At 34.8% G+C, this 16,477-nt stretch overlaps 1 protein-coding gene across 16 annotated transcripts in view; it reads left to right on the top strand.

The window, feature by feature from the left end:
* LOC136039604 (excitatory amino acid transporter 3-like) overlaps positions 1-16,477 on the top strand; it is a 180,120-nt gene that overhangs the window by 135,280 nt on the left and 28,363 nt on the right. For all 16 annotated transcript variants that reach the window (XM_065723488.1, XM_065723485.1, XM_065723481.1 and 13 more), the window contains 3 exons: positions 4,053-4,134; positions 9,149-9,335; positions 14,738-14,971. In XM_065723488.1, the coding sequence (XP_065579560.1) occupies positions 4,053-4,134; positions 9,149-9,335; positions 14,738-14,971 (503 nt within the window). The remainder of the gene's footprint in view (positions 1-4,052; positions 4,135-9,148; positions 9,336-14,737; positions 14,972-16,477) is intronic.

Genomic DNA, 16,477 nt, shown 5'->3' with positions numbered 1-16,477 from the left:
AAAATTACACATCACTATAGAGCCGATAATGTTTCAAACTCGTGATTATTTTCTTCCATTCTTGAATGTTTCTTCCATGTTTTCCGTCCTCTGCCGAGACCTAATATCTCAAGTTTTCGAGAAAATCGTAAAATAGCCTGATTTGACGGGAAGAATAGATTAAGATACAGAAATCCATCGATATTTTTTTCCGAACTTTGTTGGATGCTAGTATTTAAGTTCCAGTATTTCCATACGTATTTCTACTATGAAAACTGGTAAAATCTGCTTTTTTGCCGCTATAGACTGTAAGATCGTATCTCAAAAAGTATACCAAATTTCCGATTTTCAAATAAATCGTCTAACGGGAAGGTAAGGTATAAAAACGCATCGAAAATTTATGTGCATTTCTTTTACGTTTTTACGATCCAGACAAAAATTTTGGATGGTGGTTCAAACCCAGTACCCCCCCCCCCCTGGATACAGCCTTGGTTATACAGTATGTGGTTCAATTAGCCAGTTATTTCAAAGAAATACGATTTTTAATAGGCGAACCTTAAAACCTTATAAGATTGCTGAAAATAATATCCCCTGTCCCACCTTTTCGGCCAATATAAATACCTTGGTTGGAGTATTGTAAAATTCTCGCCCGCTCCCAGAGCCCCACCTTTTGAGTTAAAATACTTATATACAAACTTGACCTTAGTCTTAACCAAAACAATCGATTCACCAAGTGTAAGTCGCAAATTTTTTCTGTTTCATCAACATGTATGACTCGTGTGGCTCGAGGCTAAACTCTTTTAAGCGTTGACTTTATTACATCTAGCTTGGGTCCATAGAAAACCAGTGATCGTTACAAAAACTTTCTATAGTTTTATAGAGTAAGCAGTTGAAAAAAAGGAATATACCCATGCCATTTCTACCGGTTATCAAAGCCCCCCCCCCCCCGAAACACTTTGCTTCTTTTAAGTTAATTTACATGTTTTTCGTATTCACATAAAAATCAATTTCTGCTCCCCTTATAAAATTTTGTCTCAATCTGTCTCATTCTGTAGTGAGTGATTCAGTGGACGTTTATTGTTAGAGCTCTTACAAAAAAAAATTCCAGGAGCAAATAAATTTCAATTGCTAACAACGTCATGTTATCACTTAATTACTTCAGAATTTATTTCTATGACACATCTTAGAAGAGTGACGGAATAAAAGTCTTTAAAATGTAGCAGAATAAAGTTTGATTTGTTCCTTGGCCCAGCTCAATATATAATTGGATGAGAGCCAAATTCTGTTAAGTAAGGAAATTAGGGGAGCTATGGATGAATCTTCATGAATTATTTTGACATGGACTTCATGAAAGTAATATTAATTTAAATATATATCTTTGCATGGTTTTCATAGAAAATAATAGTGCATTCAAACTTTGGTTCTCGAGCTTCACACTTCTCGAACAAATCAGTTTTCGAAAAGAGAATTTTAGAGTCAAATGCCTCTATTTTAGAGCCAAATTTTGTTTTGTTTTTTCTCAAATTTTTTATTTCGGTTATATGGTTATATCCTCTTATATATTATAGATATGATATACGTGTTTGAAATATGATTGGTTTATTTGTGCTAGAATTTTTGTGTGTGCTAGATAATTGAGGTCAGATTTTAAGCTTGATATCAGATTTTAAGTGAGTGTAGGTGTAACCATCTCTCAGACTGAAAAGACATGCTTGGTCTGAAAAAAAAGTTTGCTCTTATAAGGAGAAAAAGTTTAGATGACCTTTCAAACAGTTCGTGGTAACGAACTGTAGTAAGGAGCGACCCGGCTCAATAGTAACCAAAACTCTAAAAAATTGAACTTTGATATCAATAGCTACATCAAAAGAATCGCATTTTAATGCTGATTTTAAATATATAAGTTTCATCAAGTTTAGTCTTACCTATCAAAAGTTACGAGCCTGAGAAAATTTGCCTTATTTAGGAAAATAGGGGGAAACACCCCCTAAAAGTGGTAGGATCTTAACGAAAATGACACCATCAGATTCAGCGTATCAGAGAACCCTACTGTAGAAGTTTCAAGCTCCTATCTACAAAAATGTGGAATTTTGTATTTTTTGCCAGAAGACAAATCACGGGTGCGTGTTTATTTATTTATTTTTTTTTTTTATTTATTTTTTTTTTCTTTTCCCCAGGGGTCATCGTATCGACCAAGAGGTCCTAGAATGTCGCAAGAGAGCTCATTCTAACGGAAATGAAAAGTTCTAGTGCCCTTTTTAAGTGACCAAAAAAATTGGAGGGCATCTAGGCCCCCTCCCACGCTAATTTTTTTCCCAAAGTCAACGGATCAAAATTTTGAGATAGCCATTTTGTTCAGCATAGTCGAAAACCATAATAACTATGTCTTTGGGGATGACTTACTCCCCCACAGTCCCTGGGGGAGGGGCTGCAAGTTACAAACTTTGACAAGTGTTTACATATAGTAATGGTTATTGGGAAGTGTACAGACGTTTTTAGGGGGATTTTATTTTGTTTGGGGGTGGGGCTGAGGGGGGTGGGCTATGTTGGAGGATCTTTCCTTGGAGGAATCTGTCATGGGGAAGAAAAATTCAATGACAAGGGCGCAGGATTCTCTAGCATTACTATAAGAAAACAATGAAAAATAAACATGAAAACGTTTTTTCAAATGAAAGGAAGAAGTAGCATTGAAACTTAAAACGAACAGAGATTATTACGCATATGAGGGGTTCTAAAAATACTTTAGCATAAAGAGCGAGGTATTTAGGAGGAGATAAATACCTTGCTCTTTATGCTAAAGTATTTTTAGTAATTTCAACTATTTATTCTACGGCCTTTCTGATTCAGGGGTCATTCTTAAAGAATTGGGACAAAACTTATGATTTAGTGTAAAGAGCGAGGTATTAACGAGGGTACAAACCCCCTCGTATACATAATAAAAATATAAGGTTATGAAAGTTTGTTACGTAAGTTAATTCTTAAGTTACGTATATTTTTTACTAATAAAAACGTTCATTAAAAATTAAAAGTTCTAGTTGCCTTTTTAAGTAACCGAAAAATTGGAGGGCAACTAGGCCTCCTTCTCCACCCCTTATTTCTCAAAATCGTCTGATCAAAACTAAGAGAAAGCCATTTAGCCAAAAAAAGAATTAATATACAAATTTCATTTTAATAATTTATGTGCGGAGAGCCAAAACCAAACATGCATTAATTCAAAAACGTTCAGAAATTAAATAAAAAAAACTAATTTTTTTAGCTGAAAGTAAGGAGCGACATTAAAACTTAAAACGAACAGAAATTACTCCGTATATGAAATGAGTTGTCCCCTCCACAATCCCTCGCTCTTTACGCTAAAGTTTGACTCTTTGCCACAATTCTACTTTTTAAAACAATTAAAAGCTTTAGCGTAAAGAGCGAGGGATTGTGGAGGGGACAACTCATTTCATATACGGAGTAATTTCTGTTCGTTTTAAGTTTTAATGTCGCTCCTTACTTTCAGCTAAAAAAATTAGTTTTTTTTATTTAATTTTATACCAGATCCGTCTAACCCTTCGTTTCTCGGAGAAAATGTATAACTAAATGTATGATGAAGAAGGAGGTTGTAACCATCCTGGGGCATTGGAATTTCTTTCTTCATTGCCACAGCTGCCTCTATGGCAAACCTCATTCTGGTTTCAAAAATTTGAACCCGTGTTCTCCCCCCGCCCGGAATCATCAAGAATTTTATGGCTTGCTGTAATGTCATTTGTTCGTATAGTTTGCCTATTTTCGCGTTTATTTTGAAGTTTTGTGCCCCCCTCCATTGAAAAGCTCCTGAGTGAGTGCCTGAACTTGGATAGTCTTTTCAGTGTTATTATTCAGTTTTCAAGTTTTCCGCGCCATCTACAAGTGGTAGATAAATCATATGTAAAATATGGAAAATTCATAAAAAATGCTGCTGTATAGGTAAAGCCTTTTCAACAAATATTACGGTGGGATGAATTTTATGGATGTTTACATTAATGTCTGCCTGGCAATATGTACATGACGTTTTTAATAAGAATTTTTGGCTATGGTGATTTTTTATGCTTTTCTAGTATAAAACGGTCTTGGTACCGCCAACAGATGAACAGTTCTTAGCTGCCATGAATGCAACCGAAGGTCCAATCAACAAGACAGGTAAGTCACAAATTTTTCTTTTATATTAAACTATGTATGTACGGAAGGGGGCCTCGGAGCCCGCCCCCCCCGGAATATTAAATATGTCGCTAAATTCTGAACACTTCTTATTCAGGTTATTAGATAAAATTGTTTTTATTATTGCCACTCCCCTCCTAAAAATAAAACTTTCATACGTGCGTGTATTAAAACTACTCAAATTAATAGGCTATGATTCACTACAGAGATTGTGAGTTCAAAATGAAATAAGGGCCATAGGTACCTTGGGAGGGCCATAAGAAGAGTATAGTCCTTTATTTCTATAATAATGTCTTGAAATAATCCTCGATTGGGAGGGAAAAGGTAATAAATAAGAATCCAAAGGAAATTGGAACTTCTCGAATAGGTATAAAACGTTCAAGTTTTCTATTGGTCAGACTGGAATGGAGAAGGATCGTTCAGTATTTGCGTTAAGTATGGAATCTGTGATCTAGATTCATTAATATTTGAAGAATTTAAATATAAATAATGGATTGGTTCGATTGGCTTCTGCCTAGTTCATTCATTTAATTCATATTTTTATTCCTCTTTTCATTTATTCTCTTTCCTTTATTTATTTATTTTTCCGTTCCTTTTATTTACCTTTATAATTTTCTTCTTGTCTCTAAGTCTTTTTCTTTGTTTTGAATCTATTTAGAATGTAACAAACAAATACAAAGTTGAAACGATAGGGGAAATCTTTTCAAGACAGGGGAAATCAATTCTGTGAATATTTCGGCCCTATGTCCAAGGGCCATCTTCAGCACAATACGAGAAAGAGAGAGAGAAACAAAATATGTATATATAAATAATCTTACATTAAAATGCGATAATTAAAACTAATAATGTTTTTTAAAAACAGCCCTAGCATCCTTACTTCAACGAAGCTCGACCAGAACTGACAAAAAGAGTAAAGTGAGATGTTAAATTCATTCAAACAAAAGAGAACAAAATGATTAAATGCAATTTCTCAGAGCCAACTTTGAATTTTAGCAGCCTGCCTTAAAGGCCTTTTCGTAACTGGTTCAATACTATTATAAATCGGTTTAGTAAAATATTTTGCTAGATCATTTTCAATTAAATTTGAGTATAAAGAATTTAGTGAGTACTCCCCTAAGTCCCTGTCCAAAGAAATATTATTATTTATTTTGAGACTAATTTCAGTTGTTTCCCGAACCACCTGTTTTATCCCCAAATCATTACTGATGAGTGAAGATTTTTCAAAAAGTATCATGTGGGAGAGATTATTAAATATTTGCCAACCTAAAGCAGAATGAAAGGAGTTGTTGGAACCATTTGAAATTAATGCCTTGTCTATGTCTTTTTATGCTGTTGTAACCGTTTTTTCTAGATTCTGATGGGTCCTGCCAACATAGTAATTTCGACAGTCACAGGGTATTTGATAGACCCCTCTTTGGCGAGTAACTGGGGTCTTTATCGGAATTTAAGAAATTAATGATTTTAAAATTATTAGTAAAAACTACATACAGGTTATTTTTTGTGCAAACATTTTTTATTTTTGTTGTGATTTTTGGGATATACGGAAGATAGACAATATTTGAGGGCTTATCAGTAGCCTCACATTGTGAAATATCTTCTTCGATTTTACAAGAATGTCTTTTTTGTCTATGGTTAGTTATCTTATTGACAAAAGGAATAGGATATCCATTACCAAAAAAAATATCTCTGATAGTTTGTTTCTGCATTTATATACGAATCGGAGCAAATGTTCCGGGCACGATCAATGAAAGAAGTGACAACTGCTCTTTCAACTTGTGGGGGGTGATTTGAATTAAAGTGAAGATGTCTATTGTTTTGTGTTGGCTTTCGATAGATAGTAAAATCCAGTCTATCAGCATAACGAATAATTAACACATCTAAAAACGGTAGTTTATTTTCAATTTCCTCTTCTAGGGTGAACTGCAAATTTCAGTCTTAAGTGTTAAGATGATCAAAGAAACCCCAAAGTTCAGCATCCCCATAATTCTAAATTGAAATTACGTTATCTATATAACGACCCAAATAGACTTGTTTTAAAAAATAAGAATTTAATGCCCAATTTTCGAGGTTCTCGACATAAATATTTGCCAGGAGCCCGGATAAAGGTGCCCCCATGGGTAACCCATCTTTTTGCTGATAAAAAGAATCGTGGAACTGAAAATACATAGAAAACTTATTACAAATTTTTACCAGAGTCATTAAAACTTCACAATCAATTCCCGTCGCTGAACCCTCGATTCAGTGGTAATTTTCTTCTATTTTATTTTTTAATAATTCGTCAGAAATAGTCAAATCTATATTTGTATGCGCGGAAACAATGTCAAAACTACTAACTATTGTGTTTTTTGAAATAATTGTGGTGTTAAGTTTTATAACTAAATCTGCCGAATTAGGAATGTAGGAATTTTGGGAATACAATGGAGGTTTGAAAGCTGTGCAAAGCCATTTCCGAATATTGGCAGGGGGGGCTTTAGTGAATGCCACTGCTACGATAGGTCTTAAGGGAACTGGTCTTCGTCGCTATTTTATTTAGAACGTGAGATCTGGCCTTTAGTTGATATAAAATTGTTAAATAGCAAGGAGCAACATAAAAACAAATAGAAATCATTATGAATATGAGGGGGGTTACCCCTCCTCAATATCTCGCTCTTTACGCTAAAGTTCAAACAGTCCCAATTCTTGAAGAATAATCACGAATCTCAAACAGGATTTAATTAGAATTATAGGCTCTTTTAAAAATACTAAAAACAACTTGATCGTAAAGAGCAAGATATTGAGCAGGGGGCAACCCTCCTCATAATAGTAATAATTTCTTTTGGTTCTAAGTTTTAATGTTGCTCCTTACGTTTAGTTGAAAAAACCTTCAGTTTAAATATGTTTTTTGATTTTGTACAAATCGCGGATATTGGCGAATAATTCCATTTATTGTTGTTAGGTATTTGATTGATATTTTTTCAATTTTTGGTCTTTTGTTGAATTTTATTAAATTTTTGGCGTTTTTTATTCATTTGTTTTGTTGTACTCTCCCTGTTTGTTTTTTGGTTTTTGCTTTTTCCTTGATCATATTATTTTATTCGCGCCGAAGAAGAGAGGTGGTTGTTCTCTCGAAATTTCCGCTTTCTATGCATTCTTCAGTATTTTCATTTGACCTTCAAAAACCACATTTTTTATTGTTTTCTTTCTTTATGCTATTGCAAGCCAATGTGGTTTAAGAAATAATCATTGAAAAAACTTGTTTTTTATTTAATTTCTGCTTGTTTTTTTTTATAATAATGATGGGACATCTGGCTTCCCCTCCATGGAAAATTGTCTTCCCCGTGAAAAATTCTTCTATTTAAAGATCCTCCCAAGTAACCCCCCCCCCCCTCACCACAATTCCCTATGAAAACATCCGTATACATCCATATAACCAATACTGTATTTAAACAATGGACACAGTTCACAGCTTGCATCCCTTTCCCCGAGGACTGTATACTTTTTTATACTTACTTCTGTATACTGTAAAACATCTGTATACTTTCCTCTAACCAATACTAAATGTAAACAATGGACAAAGTTCATAACATGCATCCCTTCTCCCGGGGATTGTGGGGGATTGAGTCATCCTCAAAGACATTGTTATTAGGCTTTTCGACCATGCGGCAAAAATGACTATCTCAAAGTTTTGATCAGGTGACTTTGGGGGGAAAAGAGGTTTTGTTTGTCTGTTGCTGATTGTTTTCCCCTCTATGGACGATCAAATCTGTAGCCTTAGAGGGATCATTTTGACGGGGATTTCAGGTTAAATTTCATTTGGTAGTAACAAAAGAGCTACCTCCTTTGGGAAAATGCAATTGCTACCATTTTTATGGTGGAAATAATCGTTTCCCTCGTATTGAGAGCGAAAATGGGCTTATGATTTTTTCATTTGATAAGTTTTTATGTTTCGTATTCAAATTTGTGTAAAAATTTCATTTTTAGCTCTAAAATATGCCTTTATTTTTTATATACCATACTACACAGGGGTGCTGAAATGCCCTTTATGGAGTAAGCATCCTACTACTACTAACAATTTTCGCAGTGCCAAGCCTCCTGAGGCTAGCTGGGCAAGCTTCTTCCTACCACATTATTTTTTTTTGTCACCTCCTCTCTTCTCAGTGGTTCTATTATCATTGAATTCCAAAACCAATAAGTATATTTATATTCTACCGACACTAAAATACCAACAATCTTCGTCAAATTAAAATCTTCGTCAAATTAATTAAATCTTGAATTTGAAAAGTTAAAAACAGATCAGATTTTATTTTGGTGCATTAGTCAACCAATTATCATGATCAAACATCTGCCCAGTGCTTTTACGGGGCACCCTTCTGTCATAGGCCACTTCTTCCACAGTTGAACAAGAACTATAAATGATTCATCAGCATAAACTCTTTATTTTTATAATTTAATTCATAATTTAATTTGTCCCATGAAGTTCCAATATCTCTTAAATTATTCCTGGTTGACTTCCCTGCCTATTTATTCCTGGTTCTACCTCCTTTAAGTTAGTCCTGCTTTTTGTTTGGCCCCATATAGATAGCTAAAAAGTACAATTTTTGGCCTAGAGAGGGGGATTGCCTTTGGCCTTCATCCATAAAATCTAACTTTTCTTTCATTTCAGTCCTTAATAGTTAAACCTTTGTGAAAAATACTAATTAATAAGACAGATAAATTTTACACGAGGTGAAATAATGCCCTGGGGCTAACATCATCTAGGAGAATCATTTTCACTTCCTAGTTCATTGAAAAAAAAATGAAATATGTAAAATGAAATTTTATAAAGCACGTGGGTTTATGAGGGGTATGTTTTATGTGGTTTATGTGGGTTTATGAGGGGTATCTTTATATTTTATGTATAAAGCACGATGTTATATCCTTGTTTAGTTTTAGTTTTTTAGTTTTAGTTTTAGTTTTTAGTTTTAGTCAACTGCATGTCTATTCTGAACTACATTCTAACTATTTATGCCTTTTGTAGCGATTCCTTTAAGCGAGTGGAGGATGAAGTATGAAATTGAACCTTCAACTAACATACTTGGACTGGTTGTTTTTGCCCTCGTCCTTGGAATAACCCTAGGTAAAATGGGACCGAAAGGAAAACCTTTGTTGGATCTATTTAGCTGCTTATCAGAAGCATTTATGATAATCACAAGCTGGGTTATTCAGTAAGTATAATTATTTTAAAGTTGAAAATTAAAAATGACCAGGAACATAGGTGAAGTTGTTCTTTTAGGAAATGAGCGTCAACTGAAAGATGGAATGATCAAAACGAGACAAAATGATAACGTGTGGTTGGTTCTAAACCGGCTGGTTGTAATAAATAAAGAGACCTTTACTCCGTATCAGACAACTTGGTCGTCCCATCTCTCATCGCTTCTTTAGTATAGCAGCCCTAAACTGTAAAACACCAGAGCAATAAAAAGATGTATCAAAATCTGTGCTTAATAATTCTTAAACGATGGTATAAACTGTAAAATATTGGCCCTACCCCAAGGCAGTTTTTCATTTGACAAGCTTGAAAAAAAATTTCTTATCTAACAGTTCGTGGTAACGAACTGTAAGTAAGGAGCAACCCGGCTCAATAGTAAACGAAACTCTAATTTTGATACCAGTAGATACATCAAAAGAATCGGAGTTTTAAGTTGATTTCAAATATAGAAGTCTCATCAAGTTTATTTTTACCCGTCAAAAGTTATGACCCTGAAAAAATTTACCTAATTTTGGAAAAAAGGTGGAAATCCCCCTAAAAGTGATATAATTTTTATTAAAATAGCACCACCACATTAGGCGTATCAGGAAAAACTACTTGTACAGGTTTCAAGCTCCTATCAGCAAAAATGTGGAATTTTTTATTTTTGCCAGAAGAAAGATTTTTTGTTTTTATAAATTTTTTTGTTTTTGTTTTTCCCGGGGTTGATCATTACAATTCAGAGGTACTAAAATATCGCAAAAAAGACTCATTCGAACAGAAATTAAAAGTTCTAGTGTCCTTTTAAATTAAAATTAGAGGGCTACAGTTCGTGGTAACGAACTGTAGTAAGGAGTGACCCGGCTCAATAGTAAACGAAACTCTAAAAAACGGAATTTTGATACTAAGAGGTACATTAAAAGAATCAGATTTTTGTGTTGATATTAAATATATAAGTTTCATCAAATTTAGTCCTACTCATCAAAAATTACGAGCCTGAGAAAATTTGCCTTATTCTGGAAAATAGGGGGACTGACCCCCTAAAAGTCAGAATAAAAGTCATAAAAAGAATTACACCATCGCATTCAGCGTATCAGAGAACCCTATTGTAGAAGGGTCAAGCTCCTATCTACAAAAATGTGTAACTTCGTATTTTTTGCCAGAAGACCGATTACGGGTGCGTGTTTATTTTTTTTTATTTATTTTTTTTTTTTTTAAGGGTCATCTTATCGACCAAGTACTATAATGTACCAAGTACCAAGTCCTATAATGCCGCAAGATGGCTCATTCCAGCAGAAATTAAAAGTTCTAGTGCCCCTTTTAGTGACCAAAAAAATTGGAGGGCCCCTAGGCCCCCTTCCACGCTCATTTTTTTCTCAGCTTCAACGGATCAAAATTTTGAGATAGCCATTTTATTCAGCATAGTCGAAAAACATAATAACTGTGTCTTTGAGGATGACTTACTCTCCCAAAGTCCCCGGGGGAAAGGCTGCAAGTTACAAACTTTGACCAGTATTTACGTACAGTAATGGTTGTCGGGAAGTGTGCAGACGTTTTCAGGGGGGTTTTTTTTGGTTGGAGGATGTTGATGGGAGGGGGCTACGTGGGAGGATTTTTCCTTGGAGGAATACGTAATGGGGGAAGAGAAATTCAATGAAGGGGGCACAGGATTTTCTAGCATCATTATAAAAAAAAATAATGAAAAATAAATATGAAAAAGTTTTTTCAACTGAAAGTAAGGAGCAGCATTAAAACTTGAAACGAACAGAGATTATTACTTATATGAGGGGTTTTTATCCTTCTAAATACCTTGCTCTTTACGCTAAAGTATTTTTAGTAATTTCAACTATTTATTCTACGGCCTTTCTGATTCAAGGGTTATTCTTAAAGAATTGGAACAAAATTTGAACTTAAGCGTAAAGAGCGAGGTATTGACTATGGAGTGAACCTTCTCATATACGTTGTAATTTTTATTCGTTTTAAGTTTTAATATTTCTCCTTACTTTCAGTAGAAAAACTTGTTTTTTTTTTGTTTAATTTCCTTTACAAAAAGCCTCTGTATAAAGGGACGTCTAAACTTTTTTTTTGTGTGCTTCTAAATTGGGCTCTGGTGTGACTCCGCCTATTACAAAACTTGATTATAAGTGTTATAGATTATGGTATGTATAAAATTACCTCCTTAGTCAGAGTTTTAGGGAGGGGAAGATGGTATCAGTGGATTCTTTGGTGAAGGAGGGAGGTACCTCATCTGTGTAACGGTACCTCTAAATTGCATCTCCTGTGCTTCTAAACTGTCTTCTGGTTTACCTCTGCCTTGTACAGATTTTCATGACAAGTATCGTAGGTTGTGATATACGCTTTGCCAAAAGAGGCTTAGGGGGGAGTATGATTACATTCTTTGATGAAGGAGGGGGGGGGTAAAGATTAAGAAGAAGCTCATTTTTAGACCATTAGAAAAATGAACATCGCTGCTGTCTGTTCTTGAATCGTTTTAAAATTCATTTGTTTGCAAGTCTGTTTCACAGCACTGTCATTGTTATTCTTACGACATATTATTTGTAATATTTAGCTTTTAATTAATCACTGTAATGACATTTTCCAAGTTTGTAACAAGCTGTGATTTTGGTGAAGCTAGTAATGAGCAATTAAAATCAGATTTTGCCTAAGTATGTTTCTCAGACCCACTAAGATAACCAGCTATAACCAATTACAAAATTGTCCTATCCAAATATAAAATGGAGTTCTAGAAATGTGTGGGAGGGGGCTTTCATGTGGCAAAAACCTAAATATATTAATATTTAAGTAGGGCTAAATCAACGGCAGTCCCATTCATCCCGCATTCACCTCCCCTTCAATCATACACCCCTCCCTCTTCAAAATTTCTGTTTTTTTCGAAGTTTCCTTGAGGTACGATCTCTTATAATTAAAAAAAAAGTATTTTTACCCTTAATGTTGCTTCAGAGACCAATCTTCTCTTTTTACTTTATTTTTTAACCTTGCCTTCTCTCCTTTAGATGGCGCCAACATCTCTAAAATCCAAAACAAATAAAAATAGAATTCATCATTCGGGTGCTTTCGCGATTTACAAAAAAGGTTTGACTAGAAAAGATTGATAAGATAAAACATAGAATAGTGATTCAGCTTTCCTTAAGAATCTCAGCTGTTCAGGTATTCTTGATGTTTAAACGTCAGAGACACATTTTGGCTACCCCCTCCCTCCTCCCTTTATTTGAATCCCTCCCTATAATTTATTGAGTTTCCCAAAGATTCTCATTTTTGTATTTTTGGCTATCCCTCCTCTCTTTACTTGAATACCTCCCTATAATCTATTGAGTTTCCCAACGATTCTTATTTTTGTATTTTTGGCTATCCCTCCTCCCTTTACTTGAATACCTCCCTATAATCTATTGAGTTTCCCAGCGATTCTCATTTTTGTATTTTTGGCTATCCCTCCTCTCTTTACTTGAATACCTCCCTATAATTTATTGAGTTTCCCAACGATTCTCATTTTTGTATTTTTGGCTATCCCTCCTCTCTTTACTTGAATACCTCCCTATAATTTATTGAGTTTCCCAACGATTCTCATTTTTGTATTTTTGGCTATCCCTCCTCCCTTTACTTGAATACCTCCCTATAATTTATTGAGTTTCCCAACGATTCTCATTTTTGTATTTTTGGCTATCCCTCCTCTCTTTACTTGAATACCTCCCTATAATCTATTGAGTTTCCCAACGATTCTCATTTTTGTATTTTTGGCTATCCCTCCTCCCTTTACTTGAATACCTCCCTATAATCTATTGAGTTTCCCAACGATTCTCATTTTTGTATTTTTGGCTATCCCTCCTCCCTTTACTTGAATACCTCCCTATAATTTATTGAGTTTCCCAACGATTCTCATTTTTGTATTTTTAGCTATCCCTCCTCCCTTTACTTGAATACCTCCCTATAATTTATTGAGTTTCCCAACGATTCTCATTTTTGTATTTTTGGCTATCCCTCCTCCCTTTACTTGAATACCTCCCTATAATCTATTGAGTTTTCCAACGATTCTCATTTTTGTATTTTTGGCTATCCCTCCTCCCTTTACTTGAATACCTCCCTATAATCTATTGAGTTTCCCAACGATTCTCATTTTTGTATTTTTGGCTATCCCTCCTCTCTTTACTTGAATACCCCCCTATAATTTATTGAGTTTCCCAACGATTCTCATTTTTGTATTTTTGGCTATCCTTCCTCCCTTTACTTGAATACCTCCCTATAATTTATTGAGTTTCCCAACGATTCTCATTTTTGTATTTTTATGAGTTTTCTCGTCCTGAGTGATACACTAGTACCATAACCTTGTTCACACCCCACTCGCAAGAAATTAATAAAACTTAAAAACAACCACCATTCTTTCCAGAGAGACTCTTAAGATTTTTCACTTTCTAACCTAGATTATTGGGAAATAAAAATCTGTTGTTTGCTGTTCCTTTGGGACTTACGAACTCTTAAGGGTTTTATGCATTGTTTACCACTGGCTCTTTGAATTGTTAGTGGAAATTCAAGTGTTAGGAGGGTTGGTGTACTTGTTGAACTGCTCTCATTACACATATTAGTAGTATCTAAGTCCGACTGAATTTCTAAAATAAAGATAGAAACACGATTTAGAAACACAAGCATAGAAACATAAATATACAAATATAACAAACATAACAATAATTTCATCTTATTTAGAACTTTTTTATAATACGGAAAATTATAAAGTTTAAATTCAAATATTTGGAGCCCAGTTCTAGGATACAAAAAGATTCAAAAGAAAACACGAAAGGTGTGTCAATCACATGAGACATAAAAGGAATGACAGGGAAGCTTTCAAATTCCTTGGGGAGGAGGATTGGGCCTGAACCTTCTTTGTACTTGTCCGTCATATGGCTTGTCCTCTGTTTTTGTTAATACTACTACTACTACTAACAACTCGCTGCAGCACCAAGTCGCTTGAAGCCAAATCAGCTACGCACGCTCCTCCAGCATCTCAATTTATTTAAAACCACCCTCCCAAGAAGTTCCAGTTTCCCTTAAATCCTTCCTAACCTATCAATTCATGTCCCAACATGCTGATTAAAGGTGCCGATATTACTATTCATATTTTAGATGGCCCCCAAGTGCCTTATTTCTACAAATCATAACAGATTTTTTATCTGTGCGTTACACTTCGTTTACACGTTTTTTTTGTTTTGCTTGTTCTTTTTCGTGCTGCTTCGTCTGCGCTAACTAGCAGCAAAGCCAGTTGCAGGACAAGTTTAATAAAGTGAAAATCACGGCCTGCACTCTTTTACACCGGTTAGAAAAATGTATTTATTTTTCAATAGTCACTGAATTAATTATTTATATTTCTAGCTTGTCTCCAATTGGTGTCCTCTTTCTTGTGACAGCCCAGATGCTAGAAATGGAAAGTTTTGAAGTAATTGTTGGTCAGCTCGGAATGTATTTCCTGACAGTCATGCTTGGTCTTTTCACCCATGGATTCATTGTGCTGACTTCGATGTACTTCTTGATCACAAAGAGGATGCCTTTTCAATTTATTGGAAATATGGCAGAAGCCTTGGCAACCGCTTTTGCCACATCTTCCAGGTTACTAAATTTTAATTTTCAAGCTATTGTATGGAAAGAAGCAGTTTTTTTTCAATTTTCTCCCGGTTCCTTGAGAAAAACTTAAAAGACATGAAAAACTGAGGGGTAGAGAAAGAGAGAGAGAGGGAGGGAGAGAGAGAGAGAGAGAGAGAGAGAATTCTGAATTTTGTCTTTATATATATGAGGGTAAAGAGAGTCATTATTTATCCGACTGATCGATTTATTATAGAAAATAATTAGATAAGAAAAATAAGTGAAAGCAGAAAAGTCATCTAAACACAAGGTAAAAAAAAACTTGACTCAACACCGGGAGAGAGAGAGAGAGGGAGAGAGAGAGTTCTGAATTTTGTCTTTATATATATGAGGGAAAAGAGAGTCATGATTTATCCGACTGATCGATTTATTATAGAAAAGAACTAGAAAAGAAAAATAAGTGAAAGCAGAAAAGTCATCTAAACACAAGGAAAAAAAACTTGACTCAACACCGGGAGAGAGAGAGAGGGAGAGATATAGATAGAGAGAGAGAGAGAGAGAGAGAGAGAGAGAGAGAGAGAGAGAGAGAGAGAGAGAGAGAGAGAGAGAGAGAGAGAGAGAGAGAGAGAAAGAGAGAGAGAAAGATAGGGACAGATAAAGGTAGGAACAGAGAGAATAGCAGAAGAGAAGAGTAAGAGATAAGAGAGAAAGACCGGTTGGATCTAGTGTACTTTTCGTGTTTTTCGAGAATTTATTCTTATTTGACTGGTTCTTAACCTAGGCCCTTTTACCGAGTAGGCTCATAAACGCTGCAACTTAGTGAATCCTCAGACCTAAGTGGGCAATCTTAGTCTTGAAACACGATAATGTTTACGCTGTCAAAAAATCAAGCTAGCTAAAAATTATTTTAATTAAACGGAAACACAGAAATATGATTACCCCCCCTCCCCAAAAAAAACAGTCTTCATTTTGGTCCCTTGGTACTTATTATTGGGTGCAAGATGCTTCATTCTCAAGTCCTTTGTTTCGCATTAGAGGCTTCAGTTTGGGACTCCTCATGAATCCACTCTTATATTTCGATGAAATCTGTATAATCTATGGAACTGAAGAATTTTGTCTTCGGTTTTCAGCACCTTTGGGGCTTCAGAATTCAAACCAAGGTTCTTTTAAGATCGAATTTCGTCCTTACTCTTTACCCTGCACGTTTATAAGGATTCTACTAAAAGCACTAATTAAACTTAAGCATAACAGTTCAAAAAGGGATGAAACCTTTTAATCGACAGTAAACAGATATAAAAGTTTAACTGGATATCTCTAACACATATACAGTGTTCATCATCAGCAGTAAAACTAAAAGACATCAATAAAAATAAACCAAATTTATACCCAATAAACTAATTACATATAATTTATTGCTCTTATTTTTTTTTCAATGCGACATCGGAAGCAAGTCTCCTTGACCTTTTCGGTTTCGGTTCATTAGATTTATCTGACATATCAGGTGGACTCAGATCATAGCTCTTAGGTGAGACT

This window comes from Artemia franciscana, chromosome 19 (assembly GCF_032884065.1).
Source record: "Artemia franciscana chromosome 19, ASM3288406v1, whole genome shotgun sequence".
Classification (NCBI taxonomy): domain Eukaryota; kingdom Metazoa; phylum Arthropoda; class Branchiopoda; order Anostraca; family Artemiidae; genus Artemia; species Artemia franciscana.
This window is presented reverse-complemented; position numbering and strand designations above follow the sequence as displayed.